At 34.9% G+C, this 18,665-nt stretch overlaps 3 protein-coding genes and 1 pseudogene across 3 annotated transcripts; 1 reads left to right on the top strand and 3 right to left on the bottom strand.

The window, feature by feature from the left end:
- The first annotated feature begins 1,315 nt into the window (after positions 1-1,315).
- Positions 1,316-3,859, top strand: LOC117635338 (annotated as a pseudogene).
- Positions 3,860-6,428: 2,569 nt separating this feature from the next.
- LOC117635819 (transcription factor bHLH130-like) lies at positions 6,429-9,227 on the bottom strand. Its single transcript, XM_034370188.1, has 6 exons — positions 8,300-9,227; positions 7,543-7,646; positions 7,295-7,462; positions 7,007-7,072; positions 6,842-6,910; positions 6,429-6,758 (listed from the first exon to the last, which is right to left on the bottom strand). Exons 1-6 carry the CDS (start codon positions 8,871-8,873, stop codon positions 6,684-6,686), a joined length of 1,056 nt encoding a protein of 351 aa, XP_034226079.1. The 5' UTR covers positions 8,874-9,227; the 3' UTR covers positions 6,429-6,683.
- A 3,067-nt stretch (positions 9,228-12,294) lies between these two features.
- On the bottom strand, positions 12,295-12,980 carry LOC117634800 (defensin Ec-AMP-D1-like). The gene is made up of 2 exons (XM_034369024.1): positions 12,832-12,980; positions 12,295-12,699 (listed from the first exon to the last, which is right to left on the bottom strand). Exons 1-2 carry the CDS (start codon positions 12,893-12,895, stop codon positions 12,506-12,508), a joined length of 258 nt encoding a protein of 85 aa, XP_034224915.1. The 5' UTR covers positions 12,896-12,980; the 3' UTR covers positions 12,295-12,505.
- A 2,709-nt stretch (positions 12,981-15,689) lies between these two features.
- Positions 15,690-16,286, bottom strand: LOC117634861 (defensin Ec-AMP-D1-like). The gene is made up of 2 exons (XM_034369127.1): positions 16,123-16,286; positions 15,690-15,990 (listed from the first exon to the last, which is right to left on the bottom strand). Exons 1-2 carry the CDS (start codon positions 16,184-16,186, stop codon positions 15,797-15,799), a joined length of 258 nt encoding a protein of 85 aa, XP_034225018.1. The 5' UTR covers positions 16,187-16,286; the 3' UTR covers positions 15,690-15,796.
- Between the last annotated feature and the right edge of the window lie 2,379 nt (positions 16,287-18,665).

The raw sequence follows: 18,665 nt of genomic DNA, 5'->3' as shown, positions 1-18,665 counted from the left end.
TTGAGTATTTTATAGCTATAGTTTCGGAAATAATAAAAGTCAATATCTTCCAACACAAACTACATTTCCTTTCACAGTGCTGACGAGCCTCCCTAGTATTCATGGTCCATGGTCTACGCATTGCAAGGCCTCCTAAGTCCTCTTCAATTATAAAACCCCCCAAAATATGAGAAAATTTTAGTTGCAACGGAAATAGCACTTTTTTATTATTTTCGACCAATAAAATTATGTCAAGTTAAAAAGTTATCACACATATTATATTGTTACTAGCTAGGGATAGTAATACTGGATTATTCCAGTTTCATATAAGTATCTTCCAAAAAAGGACAAACAAGATGGTGAGACCATGGGCTTTGATACTGCAATTTTGTTTTGCTGACCGCTTAATATCTAGTGCTGAGCTTACCTTTTGAAGACAGGATAAGGTTCAGCTGCAAAAGCAAAAAAAAAATAAATATCTGTAACCAAAAAAGAAAGGATAATGCTAGGGAGACCATCTAGTTGTACATATTTGTGTACCAACTGATGTGGCTGATGAGTTGGCTATAATTTTTTAATTTGTACCATATTAAATGAGCTTTTATTTTTTTTATTTTTTATTTTTTTTTTCTCTTCACTCTACAGAAACCTAAGCGGTGTAGGAAGTTTTGTTTCACATATATTCAACTGGTTCTTCCCTACCTCTTCCCCTTCCTCATCCTTATCTTCTCTCTAATCTGCCAACAACGATAAATCATACCAGAATTTTTCCTGACGCCTGTGACGACGGTAAGTTCATCTCTATTTCACTCTTAGGTTTTCTCTTGTTGGATGATGATTCAAATTTTTGGATTGATTCTTTGAATCATTGAGATATTTGTATTACTCTTAAGATCAGTATTGAATACTTTCATACTAATTGTATATCATGTTCAATATTTGTTTTGGGTCTCATAACTAGCCGTTTTTGGTTCTTTCTACAGATGGCTTGACATGCCTCCCTCCATACTTGAAGTCTTTGATTTTTTTTTTTTTCTTGTTTTGAGTAATCTTATGTTACTGGGAGTTTTGTTTTCTCCTATCCGTATTCCCTTTTTGTGTCTTGTGTGTTATGTTTGTTTTCTCCTATGCATATGGCACTCATGCAAAATGAACAATATGTTTTGCAAGTTCAAATAAAATACCATGGCTGTAATATTACAATGGTTGCTGTGTTGAAACCTCTTTTTCCTTGCTTGTATGGATATGGGTCTTTGTAATTTATGTTGGTTGCTGTTTTGAAATCTCTTTTTCCATGCCTTCCATTACTATGCAGATCCTATTTTATTTTGTAATCATGTCTTCGAGTAGCTTTACGAGTTCATATATAAATCAAGAAGAAGATGGGGTTCAAATGGAAAAGAATGATGATGAAGCAGTAAGTGAGGATCCTGAATTGGAGAATAGAGAGAATGTGAAAGAGCCTCGAGTTGGGATGACTTTTAACAACATTGATGATATAGTTGTCTATTATAGAGAATATTTGAAGCAATTAGGGTTTCCCGTGAGGAAGAGAACATCACAAAAGGGAGATGAGGGAGAATTGAAATATGTGACTATTTCATGTGGTCTAGAAGGCAAATATAAAAGTAAATCAAGTAATGTCCTAAAGCCACATCCAAATATAAAAATTGGTTGCAAAGCTAGAGTAAGAGCAGGTATAATCTTAGATGGAAGGTGGCAGATCAACTCTATCAAGCTTGATCATAACCATGATATGAGTCCAACCAAGGCTCGTTATTTTCGATGTCATCGGACAATAAGTTCAGATATGAAAAGGAGGATTGAGTTAAATGATAGAGCTAGAATAAGGTTAAACAAGAGCTATAATTCATTAGTGGTTGAAGCTGGGGGTCATGAGAATATCTCCTTTTTGGAAAAGGATTTTAGAAATTATATTGAAAATGTGAGACGATTACGGGTTGGGGAAGGCGATACTACTGCAATCCAAACTTATTTTTCTGAATATGCAAGCTCAAAATTCAAATTTCTTCTATGCAATTGATTTAGATCACGATGGTCAGTTAATAAATGTATTTTGGGCAGATGCAAGAAGTAGGGCGGCATATAAGGAATTTGGAGATGTTGTTACATTTGATACAACCTACTTGACGAATAAGTATGACATGCCATTTGCTCCATTTTTGGGGGTAAATCATCATGGGCAATCAATTTTACTTGGATGTGGGCTGATTTCAAGTGAAGATACTGATGCTTTTATTTGGTTGTTTAAGTCTTGGCTCACATGTATGCATGAGCACGCTCCTAGGGGAATAATTACTGATCAAGATAAAGCCATGAAAAATGCCATTGAGATTATTTTTCCTAATACTAGACATCGTTGGTGCTTGTGGCACATAATGAACAAGTTTCCTAGTAAGTTGAACCGTTACAAGCAATATGAAGCTATCATGTATGCCTTGCAAAGTATTGTGTATGGCTCATTGGAGAAGGTTGAGTTTGAAGAAGGTTGGGATGAAATAATTGAGAAATATGAGTTACAAGACAATGAATGGTTGGCTGGACTATATAATGAGAGACAACGTTGGGTACCATGTTTTGTGAAAGATAGTTTTTAGGCAGGAATGTCTACCACACAACGAAGTGAAAGTATGAATGCATTTTTTGATGACCATGTAAATTCTAAGACTACTTTAAAACAGTTTGTGGAGCAATATGAAAATGCATTGAAAGTTAAGGTGGAAAAGGAGAAGCAAGAAGATTTTAAGTCTTCATCCATTGGTTTTGATTGTGGAACTCATTATAACATGGAGAAACAGGCTCAAGAGGTTTACACTATTTCCAAATATAAAGAATTTCATGAAGAATTAATAGGCAAAATGTATTGCGACTATGTTTCACATAAAGTGAATGGTGCAAATTTTGAGTACCAAATATCTGAGGATTTCATGATGGAAGGGAAAAAAAAGAGACTTTATTTCAAGGTTTGGCTTAATGAAGATGACAATGAAGTCCAGTGCAATTGTCGCATGTTTGAGTTTAGAGGCATATTATGCCGTCATACAATATATGTTTTTCTTCGCCACAACATTGACTTGATTGCAGAAAAATATATAATGCAAAGATGGAGGAAGGATGTGAAAAGATGTCACACAAGGATTGAAATCAATTATGAAAGCTATAGTCTCACACCTGAAGCACAACGATGTCATAAGATGCAAAAGGCTTTTGATGAGATTAAGGAATTGGCAAATGATTCTGACAATAAGTGCATGATTGTGATGACTTGGATGGATAATGTAAAGGAGGAACTCTCCAAACATAATGTTGTTTGTGGTAGTGATCAACCAAATCCTCAGTCACCTATTGGTAGGAACATTGAGAATGATGTTAGTTCAATTCCGAATCCAAGTCAATGTATTCTTACTCCCTTAGCAGCTAGAAAGAAAGGCCGTCCACTATTTAAAAGGAGGAAATCTCAGTTGGAGCAAGCAGTTAGGAAGAAACAAGATAGTAAAAAGAAGAAACAAGAGAGTAACAAAAAGATCAAATCTTGTGGAAACAACACTAATGGAGAGAAAGAACTGAATGTATGTAATTAAAATGGATACATTTTTTATTATTATTTTCTAATGTATTATTCAATCAATAAAGTATTTTATTGTGACTGTCCTTGAGTTTTTATGCAGGATTTGCAGCCAACAGAATTTGATAATATTGGCCATATTGTTGGTTCATCTACTTCTAAAGGTGATGGTGTAGTTGGAACACAAGAGAGCATTGCTATGCAGGTATGACATGAATGTTTTGTTTTGATTGATTGTTTTTGTTTGTTAAAATTCATTATTAGTCATTCGCTCTAGTACTGATGATTCTCTAGTTGTAACGACCAATATTATGGAAACATTGCAGGAAAATATGGCCACATTTATGGGTTTTACTCAAACTGGTCAATTAAATCAGTTGTATAGGGAGTATGAGATAGGACATATGGCTCATCCAATCCTTCATGAGAATCATTTTCTGGTAATAGAAAAGAAGTTTAATTTCAGAACTTTCCGTACTTTTTATTTATTTTATATTAAAATGTTGAATTTATATATTGTTTCCTCTTCTTTTCTTTTTTTTCTTTTTTTTTCATATTTAGGATCATCAATATCAATATTGGAATGAAGACTACAATATATACATGCCTAGCTTTAGTTCTGGAGGAAGTGGTGGCCAACGAAATTGATCATTGGAAGCAAAAGAATTGCAATTGCAGAAGTTGTTGACACTTTCGAACTTAAAAATTCCATTTTTTTTGTTAATGTAGACATTTTGCTGTTAGTGTTGTAATTGAAAAGACCATATTGCACTTGAGATTGAATGGTTGTAGTTTGAGATTGGATTAAGGTTGCTACAACCTCTGATTGAATTAGGGTGCCACCCTTTTAGTTTGAGATTGGACCTGCTGTCTTGTTGCCAGAAATCATTTTTAGAGGTTTGTTCATATCCGTCAATCCCTGTTAAATCAGCCCATTATGATCAGAATTAGTCAAAAAGCAAGAAACCTCATTTGAAATCAAATACATTCTATATATCATGGAAGTGAAGCATACAACGGAAACAAATCCAGTTTGCAACAGGTCCCCAAAAGTGAGTCGTTTTTGGACCAACTGGACATTCAAGAATACTTGGAATGATGCCATATCACAGCTGCTTAGAATCTCTGTAAAGTCAGAAGAAGAAAAAGACCATTCACTAATGACAAGATACATAAGGGCAAAATCTGAACATAGCCCTCGTTTGCCATGAAAACTTTCATTTGCACAACAAGAATTCAACTTTCATGTGTTGGAATCGTAAACAACGAATGCACTAAAGCATCAAATGCATGATTAAGATAATGATTTTAATTGCTTAAATGAACATCAGAAATCATTGAAGCACTTCTTTAAACGATAATGGGATGTGGTTTTTTAATTTCAACCACTTTAACCTTTTTTTCCATTCGAACACCCAATTGCAGTTACAAACATTTAAACACTAAAAGGACCAAGCGTTGTCAAAGAGATATGTTATGGCATGGTGCTTGCTTTGGCTACTGGAAGCTTTGGAAAATGCATCATTGGAATGAGCAGGGAAAGTGAGGGTGTTCCATGACTTGCTTGAAAAAGGTGAAATTAGTGTTGTTGCTAGGGAATAGATAGTTTCCAACTTTCCATCATGATTTGATGGACGGCTTCATCAGTCTCTCCTTTCCATGGCTCTTGAACTTGAGATGAGCTTAGTTTGGGTTTGAAATAATAAGTTTATCGTACTATTGTGCCCTACAGTATTATTTCAACTAATCAGTCTCTTCTTCAAACGTTATACCCAATTGCAGTCACAGACATTTAAACACTACAAAGAAAGACCCATGATTTATCCTAACCAAAAAGAATCTCAAATCTTCACGATGAAAGAGAAGCACTGAAGGAGACACACGGACCATAGAAGAATCACTTATGACGAACAAGTCCCAGAAAAGAAATAAGAGATCATAGATGACATGGTCTGAGCCAGAGCAGAGATGGGTGGGCTTCGCTATCGCTGGAAACAGAGTCAACAATTACAAGTCACTCCAGACAAGTGAGTCGAATTGGAGAGCGAGCATGAATCTGAAGGAGTAGGCTGACGAATCAACCAATTGATGATCCGAGTTGTAGGAAAAACTCTAGTATGATTTATCGTTGTTGGCAGATTAGAGAGAAGATAAGGATGAGGAAGGGGAAGAGGTAGGGAAGAACCAATTGAATATACCTTCCTACACCGCTTAGGTTTCTGTGAAGTGAAGAGAAAATAAAATAAAATAAAATAAAAGCTCATTTAATTATGTGGCATAGCCAACTCATCAGCCATATCAGTTGGTACACAAATATGGTACAAATAGATGGTCTCCGTAGCATTACCCAAAAAGAAAAAACTACGAAAAAAAAGTCTTCAGATCATAAATATGTGGTTGGCATCAATAATTAAAGGTATCCACGATCATATAGATGCCTTGAGAATTCAAAGATCTCGTACAGGAAACCAATTTATTACCATAAACTAACCCTTCTTCACCACATTGATTGTGCTAAACTTTGTTTTTTCCTTTGCTGGATAAGTTGGATAATCAATTCTTCCATATATTTCTTGTCGGAAGTATTTAACAAAGCAAGCAACTAAAGTCAGCCTGAAATAGAAATGTCTATGTTCTGTCTGTCTCGCTAAATAGAAAATGCTAACGGAATTTAACCTAGTGGAAAAAATACATTGACTTAGAGTCTAGTGGTCTCAAGTTCAAATCCCCATGACACTTTGGTAGCGGGTATGTGAGAAAACCCATTTTCTCGTTATAGTTTAGATTATCACTTGTATTCAAAATAAAACACACTCAATAGAAAATGATAAATTTAAAGGACTGGATTATTAGAACATGTCATGTACTTTCTTTTATGTTTATTTCATATACTGTGTAATTGGGAATCAAAAGCTTGCTAGCTTACAAGGCCTGGTCCCCTCTCCATGTTGTGGTGGAAAATTTACCAACCTTCTACATCAAACCCACTAAAAACTACAATACCTTCTATCTCTTTTTTACTTTCTACTTGATGTTCACTGCTTAAAAAGAAAATATTATGTGGTTTCAATCCACTTCCCCCCCATCACTCTCCTGGTTTCCTGTACAGAAAAGCACGTCAAACAATCTGATTCGAAACCGGCTTCTTCTGCATGTTTAAACACTTGCAGTTCGCTCGAACGTCGCTAAGAGTCTGCAAAAGAATACACGTTGTTTGTGATTAAAAACTGACGCTTGTCCACAATGCAGACACTCTTGATTTAAGTTCTCTCATACCTTGAACTGCTTCTGAAGGTCTTTAATATACTCAACAGCCAAATCTAGCATGTCTGCTGTGTTGGTTTGCTGCCAAGAAATTTATAAAAAAATATGAAATGCCATGAGTTTCCAAGGATAAGTAGACAATAGATCTGAGGGTAAAATGCTTGTATCAAATTCTACCTTGTCCATGTTTGGGACAAGCTCTTGTAGTTTCCTCATTCGTTCACTAATCCGTGTTCTTCTAACCTGTAAATAAATTACCCCATAACTGTCATCTTTAAATTCATGGGTAAAGCCACAAATACTTCATTCAGTAAATAGAGAATGTTCTTTTTTGGAGCAAAGACCAAGAAGAAAAATCAAAATTTTAAGTGATATGGTGAACATACCAAGTTACTATGTATGAAAAAAATATTTTTCTCACTAACAAAAGATTTTAACTGGCTATGGATATAGGAAAATATTTACTCTTTCTGCAATGCTTCGGGGATGAGTGGCACAACCTCGCTTTGCTCTAACTTTACAAGGCACAGAATCTTGGAGTTGCAAGAACTTTTCCATGGTAATGTCTGCTGAAGTTTTAGGTAAACTCAGGTGGTGGGATAGTAAATGAATCCGGTTTTCAAGCTCTCCATTCTAAGCATGAAAATTATTCAGAATGAGTTAAATATGCATAAAAAATTTGAGGAAATTCAACCACAAACGCAAGTTAGTACCTGAGGAACAGAAAATAACTTCCCCTCATTATCTTGGTCTCTTCGCATGCCACCTAAATTTTCAGCAAAATTTGATGAATCATTCCAAGTTCCAAATTGGAATCCTGTACCATAAAATCAAGTATCAGCATTGCAATCTCCAAGCTGTCTGTGCATGGACTTAGTTCTCCATTAGTACCATTCAGTCCATCGTTTCCTGTACCTTTAATGGTGGCATAGCCTGAACTTTTCTTTTAAGATATTCAATTATTTAATGTACCTTGCTAATTGTGATCTATCAGCTGTTAATTAGGACTAAGTTTCCCAATACTATGAGGATCCTAGATAAGTGTTGTCCATAATAGTACATCTTATGATTAAAGTAATTTCCTCAACTCCGTTAGCACACTTCGAAGTTGAACTCACAACCGATTATTTCCCATAAGATTAACCACATGGATGCTAAATTTTCAGCACAAAAAATGTGTTAAAGAATGTAAAGTCCGCAGGTCTTTCTCTCTGAAATCTTAACAAGATGAGCCTAATGCACTCTGCCTAGTAGAGGTTAATATCACTCCTCCAAATTATATCCAATCTCTTACTCTTTTTGTTTCTCGTTTGTTAATATCTTCTCTCAACTCAACCAAAATGCAAATGAGCTTCCCAAATCAAAGTTCATTACCTATAACCTAATACTAAAATGGAAATCTTTAAACAACTCAAATTACACAATGACATGTAATCATAAGTTAATGAAAGAGAGCATAAAAAAGATTACCATTTTGAACAGAGCTGTTGGAGAAAAGCCCAGCAGGGGAGCTACTTTGTCGAACAAGATTCGAGTGAACGGCCTTGGGTTGAGTGTGATGATTCATTGCAGCCGAACCCACCAACCCATACGAGCCATTGAACGAGCTGTGTCTCGGATAATGAGGAGGGAGCCCAGAATAGCCCTGCTGCTGTGAGCTCATACGGCTCTCCGTCACCGCCGCCTCCGTCGCCGTCACCGTAGACTTGTCGTCCAACTCTTGAAAACTCGACGGCCAAGAATCCGAGTCGTTGGTGTGGGTGTAATTCGCAAATCTAGAAAACAATCTCTCTGACTCAGAACCCTCAATTGGGTTTTTACCAATGAGACCCAAATCGCTGTTCTCGTTGAAATTTGCCAGCAGTGAGCTCGGAGCAGAGCGAAATCTCAGTAACCCAGAATTGGGTTGGTGAGTTTGGTGCTCTTGGGAGTGCAAGTTCTGATGGGTATTTGAATCCATGAATGGTGGTTGCTCTGTTTGCCACTGTGGGATTTGAATTAATGGGCTCGTGCCAGAATTTGATGCTGGAGGACCATTATACATACACTGCTCACGTAGCTTTTCCGAGAAAATTCTCGGAATTTTTTTTCTTCTTTTTTTGTTTCTTTCACTTTCCGGAGCAAAATTTCAGCTTAAATTTTAAGCAGAGTGGGATAAGATCTTGTAGAAGAAGCAACCGAATGGAAAAGCTAAGCTCGACCGAAGCGTAAGCCACTGAGAGACAGAAACCTTAGCTAGAAGATAAACAGGCCCGTAATTAAACGGAACCTTGAGGTCTGTGTTGTCTGTGGAAAACAGAGAGAGAAAGATGCAGAGGCTATTATGAAGCGAAGAGAGAGAGATTGCCTGCAGCCTCAGATTAGCTTTTCATAGCACCGAAAGCTAGGAAGATCTTGAGCTGGAGAGAGAGAGAGAGAGAGAGAGAGCAGTGAATTTAACTTCTTGCTTGTGATACGAGTTGGGATGCGGCCAATGGAAAAGTACGGAGAGCTATCGATCGTCTTAAAGTCTCACTCTCACCACCTAAACGCTCTCTTTTTTGCTTCTTTTGCTAAATTGCCCTTTGCTACTTTTGTACATGGCACTTTCGGGTTTCCTCTTTTTGTTATTTATATAATCATTATCCTTGATTTTACGTACCTAGTGATTTTCAGTTTTAAATAACACACACCAATAAAAGAAGCATTTGATTTAGAATATTGATTCCCAAAGTTAGGAAAACTAAAGGGCAAGTGTACTGATATTGACTTCCACCTTATAGGTCTAGTCTAGTGAAAAATAATATTGATTTGTAGATTAATAGTCTCGTGTTTGAAGTCAAATGATATTTTAGTTTAATGTGTGTGAAAAACACCACTCATATGTAGTTTAGACTATCGCTTATATAAAAAAACTGCAAATGCTATTCAAGTATTTATAATTTAGAATAACGATAAAATATGTCTTTTTCTTATAAATGTGTATGTATTTTGAATAATTTTTTGTAACACATCATTTAATTTGTATTTTAACAAATTAATTGGCATGTTGCTTGCATATTTGCCTTCTCGAAAAAGTTGGTCACATCAAGTGACTTATTTCTTTTGGTCGAACAATGAATTTCATTCTAAAAACTCACCCAAAAAAGGTTGGCATACAAATACAACAAAACAAAGCAACCTAGTAAGGAAGCTCAAAAGTACTCCACAATACCAGATAAATAGGGGCACCAAGACTATTCCAGATAATGATATCAATAGATAAACAAAATTAAAATTGACAAAAAATAATCGAATTAAAATTGACAAAAAATAATCGATTTGAAGACAACATAACAATACAGCAACAAAAACAACAAAAAAACATGAACACCACAAATCTGCCACCATAAACCAACTCCTCTCAAAACAGCTCTAAGGCAAACAAACATAACCATGAAACAAAAAGAAGGTGGTGCAGGCACTCAAGCCGTGACAGTGTCGTAGCTCTACACATCTTCCAAGATATATGCGAGAAATCGAATTTCGGATTATCAACTATAGCCAAAAGATGAAGCCAATTCGAAAGGAGAGAACAGAGGGTCATAGTGACGGCCGACACCAAATTGAGAAGTCATAAATCCACCAGATTCGAACTCATCGATACACCTAGAAGGGAGCAGGAACCAATTGGAGGACAACTAAGGGACAACATTGAGAGGATTGGAATGGTGGAGGTATCTATCTTTGCTAGGTTAGGGGGTGAAAAACACCTTCTTTTGGTCACTTCAAGTGACTAGGCAATACAACAATGTATAGTTTGTGTTGGTCCCAACAAAGATTAAATTTCATATTTTATCACAAAAGTGGGTGGGAAGGATCCAACATTGCCTACTCGGAGGTCCCTTGAAAATGCTAGTCATTTTAACAGTCATGATATGTCCGGTTAGCCGAAATAGCTTCAACACAAGAATACTGCTAATAGATAATAATTGACCCTTAAAATTGAACAATAATTGAGAAATTCTTCCACTATGAAGAACTTTTTAGATAAATATGACGTCAATTTCGAATGTGTACGGATTAGGGTTTGGTGTAAAATAGTTGACATCATGGAGAGAAATAAGAGAGAAATAATTTGCTAAATAGTGCCAGAAGAATAGTGTCAAGTTGTGGTGAGAGCTACGGCAGCGAGCGATGGCTGGTGGCGAGGATAAGAAGGGCATAACTTCTGGTACGCTGTGAAGTCATCCTTCGTCCCGTGAGCATCAGATTCAAGATGCATCTAATTCTTCTCGTCGTTTTCTGGCTTTGGCTTTTGCCTCTAAAACCCCAGACGCCGCCTTTCCAAAAAAAACTACCTCTCTTGTCTGTTAAATGCATGTTCTTTCTTTCTTCATTTGGTTTTATCGTTGGCTTAAAAAATTATAATTATAATTAAATTATTCTTCTTCTTTTTTTTTTTTCTTGGGGTCGTAATTTGGAATATTTTCTGCATTGTTGTCGACCAAAACCTACTACTATATAATTAGAGAAAGAGCATTACTAAAGAAAAAATCAAAGGAGAATTTATTCTTCTGTGTGTCTAATCTAATGACGACATGACCACTGAACATATATGAATTTTAGTTTTTTTTTTTTTTTGGGTTGAAAAGTCCAAGATACTAGAAGATAGAGCATCTTAGTAAAATTTCAGACAAAAAAAGCGGTTTTTTCTTTTTTATTTATAATTTGGCTGTTCTTTTGCTTTCACGAATGATTTTCTGAAGGGCACGTAAAAGTACATGATTCGGATTATAAAATCACTTTGTGACATGGAGAAGAAATTACATGTAACGGGAATGTCACTGTAGCGGATTCAAGTCTATCACGCATTATTATGTCGAAAAGTTAAAACACACAGCAATGGGTGATTGGCTCGGAATAGCGCCACTATGATATCCTCGATATAGATAAGTTTTTCTCTGTGTCATGGGTTAAAAAATTAGCTTTAACACAAGTGGGCCCATTCAAATATGACATATTATATATGAGAAATTCCTCTTAAAGTCTATTTGGAAAGAAAAGCCCAAAAATAGTCACTTGTCATTTTCTAATGACTAATTGGTTCTCAAAAATTTTTAACACACTAAGAACCAATAAGAAAATGACAAGTGACTAACTTTGGGGTTTTCTTTCCAAATAGACTCTATATGAATTTTTGTATAATATGTCATGCTAAAATGAGTTTTTAAATAAATATCTACAAAAGAATAGTTTTTACGCCATATTAAGTCACTTAGTGATGTGGATATGAAAGTTTCCATTGTTGTACATATAACTAATTTGGATCAATTACGTTTCGCATCTCTGTGGCTTGAGGTGAGCGAGACTTGGTTCATGGCCTCTAAAAACTAACAAAAGCAGCCCCTAAAGTTACAAATAGTATAATCAACATTAAGCATTGGTAAAAAGTTTAAAGTAATGCTAGAAAGATCACATTTGTATAGAGAAAAAAAAAAGTATCATTACATTAAGAAATGAACGATATTATTTTCTTATTTTATTGATTACAAAATAACTCACGCACTGTTAGCGCATAAGAACAAAAACACGGACACAACCCCAAAATTTATATTAGGGTTAGTCATTTATTCTCTTAAACAAAACGAAAAAAAGGGCAATAAATTTTCATTCATCTCAATCCCATGCACCAAAATAAGTTAGTGTGTTATATCACTAACATTTCTTCGTGCACGTACATCTCAGCCTGAAGCCAACACATTTGCCTCCCTTGAAGCCTTCTTTTTCGCAAATATTTGCACAGTTGCTTGATCGGAAGCAAGGTCCCTTGAATTTCGTGCTCAAAGACTCACAAGTCCTCGACGTCTCCTTTGTTTCGACCTTGCCCTCAGCAACCATTGGACCTGTCCCTGCCAAACATTCATTGATAAAAATGAATGAGAGAATTTGGATTCAAACTTGAAACGTCTTTCAGCATTGGAAAGAAATATATCACTAATCAAATATAAAGATGAAATTAAAATGAGGAAAGAGAGAGATACCAATAGCCACAAGGAGCAGGACGAGGATGAAGACAGTTGAAAACATACGTTTGGATCCCTCCATCTTGATTTTTGTGTGTGTACGTGCACGCGTGTGAAACAAAAACACAGACAGAGGGATGTTGAATGTTGATTCAAGATGCCTTGATTCAAAGGCTAACCTTCCAACACCTTTTATATAGAGTTGTTATGAAGCAAATTAAGAGCATTTCCGTAAAGGGCGGTACACCGGTGAAAAATAGAGAGTGGAAGGAAATTTAACCTTTGTTATTTTTACCTAACACTTAATTAGCCCATTTTATGCGGACATGGATGATAAACCTGAATTAACATGTCATATGGACAACAAATAAGAACTTATAGAAAAAATTTAACCTTCTATTTAACCTTTTATTTGTTGGACAGATTCTATTTAACCTTCTAGTATAGGTGATGTGTCAATTCTTCTTTTTTCATATGGATATGTCAACTTTTTAATCATTTGTAATTTGACGCACAAAAGGGTCAATAGTGTAATAATTTATAATTTTAAGGGTAATTTTCCTACTTTTTAAAATACTGAAACCAACAACTCTTTGTGAGTTGGGTGTTTATTTGTGTTTTAGTCTCTACTTGTGAGAGTTAGTTATCGTTCTATTTGTAATTTTGGGCGTTGTATTACATGTCTGATTTGCTCAGGCATGTGACTGTTACATTGAAATTTATTTGGTCTTTTAGGGCTATTAGTGGAGATACAAGTTGTGCGATGTCGCCAGTATATCCTCTTATATATTGATTAACCCCCTGTAGTTACTGTGCATACATCTTTATACTAACCCTTTATGAGTATTTGATCTTTGTGTCCAATTATTGAATACAATTATCACTAATTTTCAAAAAGAAAACTTAACAGTACATATTCAAGCATTATTTAAATGGACTTGCCTCTTGAATTTTTTTTATTTTTATTTTTAAAAGCCCCATTATTTTGAAATGCCTCCTTTAATTACTTTCCCCCACCCTTTTCTATATTTGTTGGTAACAAAAGGAAGTTGCTGAAATCATAGCCTCCAACCTAAACTTTATGCCAAAACAATCATGTTCGTATATAAGATTTCCTTCTATTTCTTCAATTTCCTTTTGGTTTAAAAAGCTTCTGAATCTTTGTGAGTCGAGTCCAATACAAACATGAATGCAAACTATAAGTCGCCAGCAAGAATATATTATGTCAATTTATTCGGATATGGTAATTGATTAGCATGCAAGAACTATTGTAAAAATTAAATCATTTTCTATTGTCTTGACAAAAGATAATTACCAATCGATATGGATACTCAATGTGGAATCTAATCCACTAGGTGCAGTGACCACCTAACTAGAAATATCACATGCCTAATCTTTATATATATATTTCATCATTATTCTCTTGGCTTTTCATTTTGCTAGTAAAATTCAAAGGTTTTTTCAACTGCAATGATCCCTAAATTTATATCTAGTTTTATTTTGGTCCATCAGATCTCGTACGTGTTCCAATTTAGTTATTTTTTCAAATTCGGTAAAATTAAGTGGTAAAACTAATAATTTGGATACAATAATCTTTAAAAAACCAACAATTTTTTTATTATTATACTGAATTAACTAAATTAGAACTCGTGCAAGAATTGATGGACCAAAATGAAACTCGTATAAGTTCAAGGATCGTTGTAGTTAAATTGCAAAATAAATAAATAAATAAATAAAGGGCTTTCCACAAGTAGACCCATTCTAACATGGATATACACGAAATTTCTTAGAGCCAATTTGGAGAGAAAAACCCAAAAATAGTCACTTATCATTTTCTAATAACTAATTGCTTCTTATAAAATTTTAACACACTAAGAACCAATAAGAAAATGACAAGTTCACTTTGACAGGGGAGGAATCCACTATTCTTCCTCCTCTTTCCCCTCTTCTCTTCCTCCTTCTCTTCTCTCCCCACATTTTCAGAGACAAAAGATTTTCCCTGTTTGTCTTCATTTTGTTATGATTTTCCTCCAACCATCACAGGCGACTGCGTCTCGGCGTCGGATCTCCACATGCGTTTCGGCATCGGATCTCCACCACCATCCTTTTTGCGGTTTCTTTATGTTCAGAATAAGTCATAGAGACTCTTTGGGTTGTCTGTGTAGTTTTCAGCTCTCCTTTTGTGAGAGCTTTTCACCTCTCATCTATGAGAGATTTTCATCTCTCTTTTGTGAGAGCTTTTCATCTCTCCTTTATGAGAGTTTTATTTGTATTGTTATGGCTTGATTTTTTCAAGCTTTATCTCTGTTTGATTATTCTGAGTTTGCAATCTTAGTTGGGATGCCTATGCTAGAGTTTCTTCGATCCTGAGTGATTGTTAGTGGAGGTGCACCAGATTGTTTTAATTTTGATGTTAGACCGCTCCGTTATTGTAATGGCCCTTTATAACTAGTGGTTTTTTTTTTTTGGCTAAATTATAAATGTAATCCTAAAATTTCTTCAAAAAACAAAAAAAAAAAAAAAAATTGTGCGCCATATTAAGTCACTTAGTGATGTGGATATGAAAGTTTCCATTGTTGTACATATAACTAATTTGGATCAATTATGTTTCACATCTCTGTAGCTTGAGGTGAGTGAGAGTTGGTTCATGGCCTCTAAAAACTAACAAAAGCAGCCCCTAAAGTTACAAATAGTATAATCAACATTACGCATTGGTAAAAAGTTTAAAGTAATGCTAGAAAGATCACATTTGTATAGAGAAAAAAAAGTATCATTACATTAAGAAATGAACGATATTTTGTTATTTATTTTATTGATTACAAAATAACTCACGCATGTTAACACATAAGAACAAAAACACGGACACAACCCCCAAATTTATATTAGGGTTAGTCATTTATTCTCTTATAAAAAAGAAAAAAAGGGCCATAAATTTTCATTCACCTCAATCCCATGCACCAAAATAACTTAGTGTGTTATATCACTAACATTTCTTAGTGCACGTACATCTCAGCCTGAAGCCAACACATTTGCCTCCCTTGAAGCCTTCTTTTTCGCAAATATTTGCACAGTTGCTTGATCGGAAGCAAGGTCCCTTGAATTTCGTGCTCAAAGACTCACAAGTCCTCGACGTCTCCTTTGTTTCGACCTTGCCCTCAGCAACCATTGGACCCGTCCCTGCCAAAGATTCATCGATAAAAATGAATGAGAGAAGGTGGATTCAAACTTGAAACGTCTTTGAGCATTGAAAAGAAATATATCACTAATCAAATATAAAGATGAAATTAAAATGAGGAAAGAGAGAGATACCAATAGCCACAAGGAGCAGGACGAGGATGAAGACAGTTGAAAACATACGTTTGGATCCCTCCATCTTGATTTTTGTGTGTGTACGTGCACGCGTGTGAAACAAAAACACAGACAGAGGGATGTTGAATGTTGATTCAAGATGCCTTGATTCAAAGGTTAACCTTCCAACACCTTTTATATAGAGTTGTTATGAAGCAAATTAAGAGTATTTCCGTAAAGGGCGGTACACCGGTGAAAAATAGAGAGTGGAAGGAAATTTAACCTTTGTTATTTTTACCTAACACTTAATTAGCCCATTTTATGCGGACATGGATGATAAACCTGAATTAACATGTCATATGGACAACAAATAAGAACTTATAGAAAAAATTTAACCTTTTATTTGTTGGACAGATTCTATTTAACCTTCTAGTATAGGTGATGTGTCAATTCTTCTTTTTTCATATGGATATGTCAACTTTTTAATCATTTGTAATTTGACGCACAAAAGGGTCAATAGTGTAATAATTTATAATTTTAAGGGTAATTTTCCTACTTTTTAAAATACTGAAACCAACAACTCTTTGTGAGTTGGGTGTTTATTTGTGTTTTAGTCTCTACTTGTGAGAGTTAGTTATCGTTCTATTTGTAATTTTGGGCGTTGTATTACATGTCTGATTTGCTCAGGCATGTGACTGTTACATTGAAATTTATTTGGTCTTTTAGGGCTATTAGTGGAGATACAAGTTGTGCGATGTCGCCAGTATATCCTCTTATATATTGATTAACCCCCTGTAGTTACTGTGCATACATCTTTATACTAACCCTTTATGAGTATTTGATCTTTGTGTCCAATTATTGAATACAATTATCACTAATTTTCAAAAAGAAAACTTAACAGTACATATTCAAGCATTATTTAAATGGACTTGCCTCTTGAATTTTTTTTATTTTTATTTTTAAAAGCCCCATTATTTTGAAATGCCTCCTTTAATTACTTTCCCCCACCCTTTTCTATATTTGTTGGTAACAAAAGGAAGTTGCTGAAATCATAGCCTCCAACCTAAACTTTATGCCAAAACAATCATGTTCGTATATAAGATTTCCTTCTATTTCTTCAATTTCCTTTTGGTTTAAAAAGCTTCTGAATCTTTGTGAGTCGAGTCCAATACAAACATGAATGCAAACTATAAGTCGCCAGCAAGAATATATTATGTCAATTTATTCGGATATGGTAATTGATTAGCATGCAAGAACTATTGTAAAAATTAAATCATTTTCTATTGTCTTGACAAAAGATAATTACCAATCGATATGGATACTCAATGTGGAATCTAATCCACTAGGTGCAGTGACCACCTAACTAGAAATATCACATGCCTAATCTTTATATATATATTTCATCATTATTCTCTTGGCTTTTCATTTTGCTAGTAAAATTCAAAGGTTTTTTCAACTGCAATGATCCCTAAATTTATATCTAGTTTTATTTTGGTCCATCAGATCTCGTACGTGTTCCAATTTAGTTATTTTTTCAAATTCGGTAAAATTAAGTGGTAAAACTAATAATTTGGATACAATAATCTTTAAAAAACCAACAATTTTTTTATTATTATACTGAATTAACTAAATTAGAACTCGTGCAAGAATTGATGGACCAAAATGAAACTCGTATAAGTTCAAGGATCGTTGTAGTTAAATTGCAAAATAAATAAATAAATAAATAAAGGGCTTTCCACAAGTAGACCCATTCTAACATGGATATACACGAAATTTCTTAGAGCCAATTTGGAGAGAAAAACCCAAAAATAGTCACTTATCATTTTCTAATAACTAATTGCTTCTTATAAAATTTTAACACACTAAGAACCAACAAGAAAATGACAAGTTCACTTTGACGGGGGAGGAAGCCACTATTCTTCCTCCTCTCTCCCCTCTTCTCTTCCTCCCTCTCTTCTCTCCCCTCATTTTCAGAGACAGAAGGTTTTCCCTCTTTGTCTTCATTTTGTTATAATTTTCCTCCAACCATCACAGGCGGCTGCGTCTCGGCATCGGATCTCCACATGCGTTTCGGCATCGGATCTCCACCACCATCCTTTTGGCGGTTTCTTTATGTTCGGAATAAGTCACAGAGACTCTTTGGGTTGTCTGTGTAGTTTTCAGCTCTCCTTTTCTGAGAGCTTTTCATCTCTCATTTGTGAGAGATTTTCATCTCTCTTTTGTGAGAGCTTTTCATCTCTCCTTTGTGAGAGTTTTATTTGTATTGTTATGACTTGATTTTTTTCAAGCTTTATCTCTATTTGATTATTCTGAGTTTACAATCTTAGTTGGGATGCCTATGCCAGAGTTTCTTCGATACTGAGTGATTGTTAGTGGAGGTGGATCAGATTGTTTTAATTTTGATGTTAGACCGCTCCGTTATTGTAATAGTCATTTATAGCTAGTGACTTTTTTTGGCTAAATTATAAATGCAATCCTAAAATTTCTCCACCAAAAAAAAAAAAAAAAGTTTTTTGCGCCATATTAAGTCACTTAGTGATGTGGATATGAAAGTTTCCATTGTT

The sequence above is a fragment of the Prunus dulcis genome, chromosome 7, assembly GCF_902201215.1.
Source record: "Prunus dulcis chromosome 7, ALMONDv2, whole genome shotgun sequence".
Classification (NCBI taxonomy): domain Eukaryota; kingdom Viridiplantae; phylum Streptophyta; class Magnoliopsida; order Rosales; family Rosaceae; genus Prunus; species Prunus dulcis.
The sequence above is the reverse complement of the archived record's forward strand: the minus strand, read 5'-3'. Positions and strand labels throughout refer to the sequence as shown.

Coding starts and splice junctions, on each gene's coding strand:
- LOC117635819 (XM_034370188.1), bottom strand. CDS start 8,873: ATGTATAATGGTCCTCCAGCATCAAATTCTGGCACGAGCCCATTAATT. Junction 7,647..8,299: donor CAACAGCTCTGTTCAAAATG/GTAATCTTTTTT, acceptor TTTATGGTACAG/GATTCCAATTTGGAACTTGG. Junction 6,911..7,006: donor TTGTCCCAAACATGGACAAG/GTAGAATTTGAT, acceptor ATTTCTTGGCAG/CAAACCAACACAGCAGACAT.
- LOC117634800 (XM_034369024.1), bottom strand. CDS start 12,895: ATGGAGGGATCCAAACGTATGTTTTCAACTGTCTTCATCCTCGTCCTG. Junction 12,700..12,831: donor CCTGCTCCTTGTGGCTATTG/GTATCTCTCTCT, acceptor AATGTTTGGCAG/GGACAGGTCCAATGGTTGCT.
- LOC117634861 (XM_034369127.1), bottom strand. CDS start 16,186: ATGGAGGGATCCAAACGTATGTTTTCAACTGTCTTCATCCTCGTCCTG. Junction 15,991..16,122: donor CCTGCTCCTTGTGGCTATTG/GTATCTCTCTCT, acceptor AATCTTTGGCAG/GGACGGGTCCAATGGTTGCT.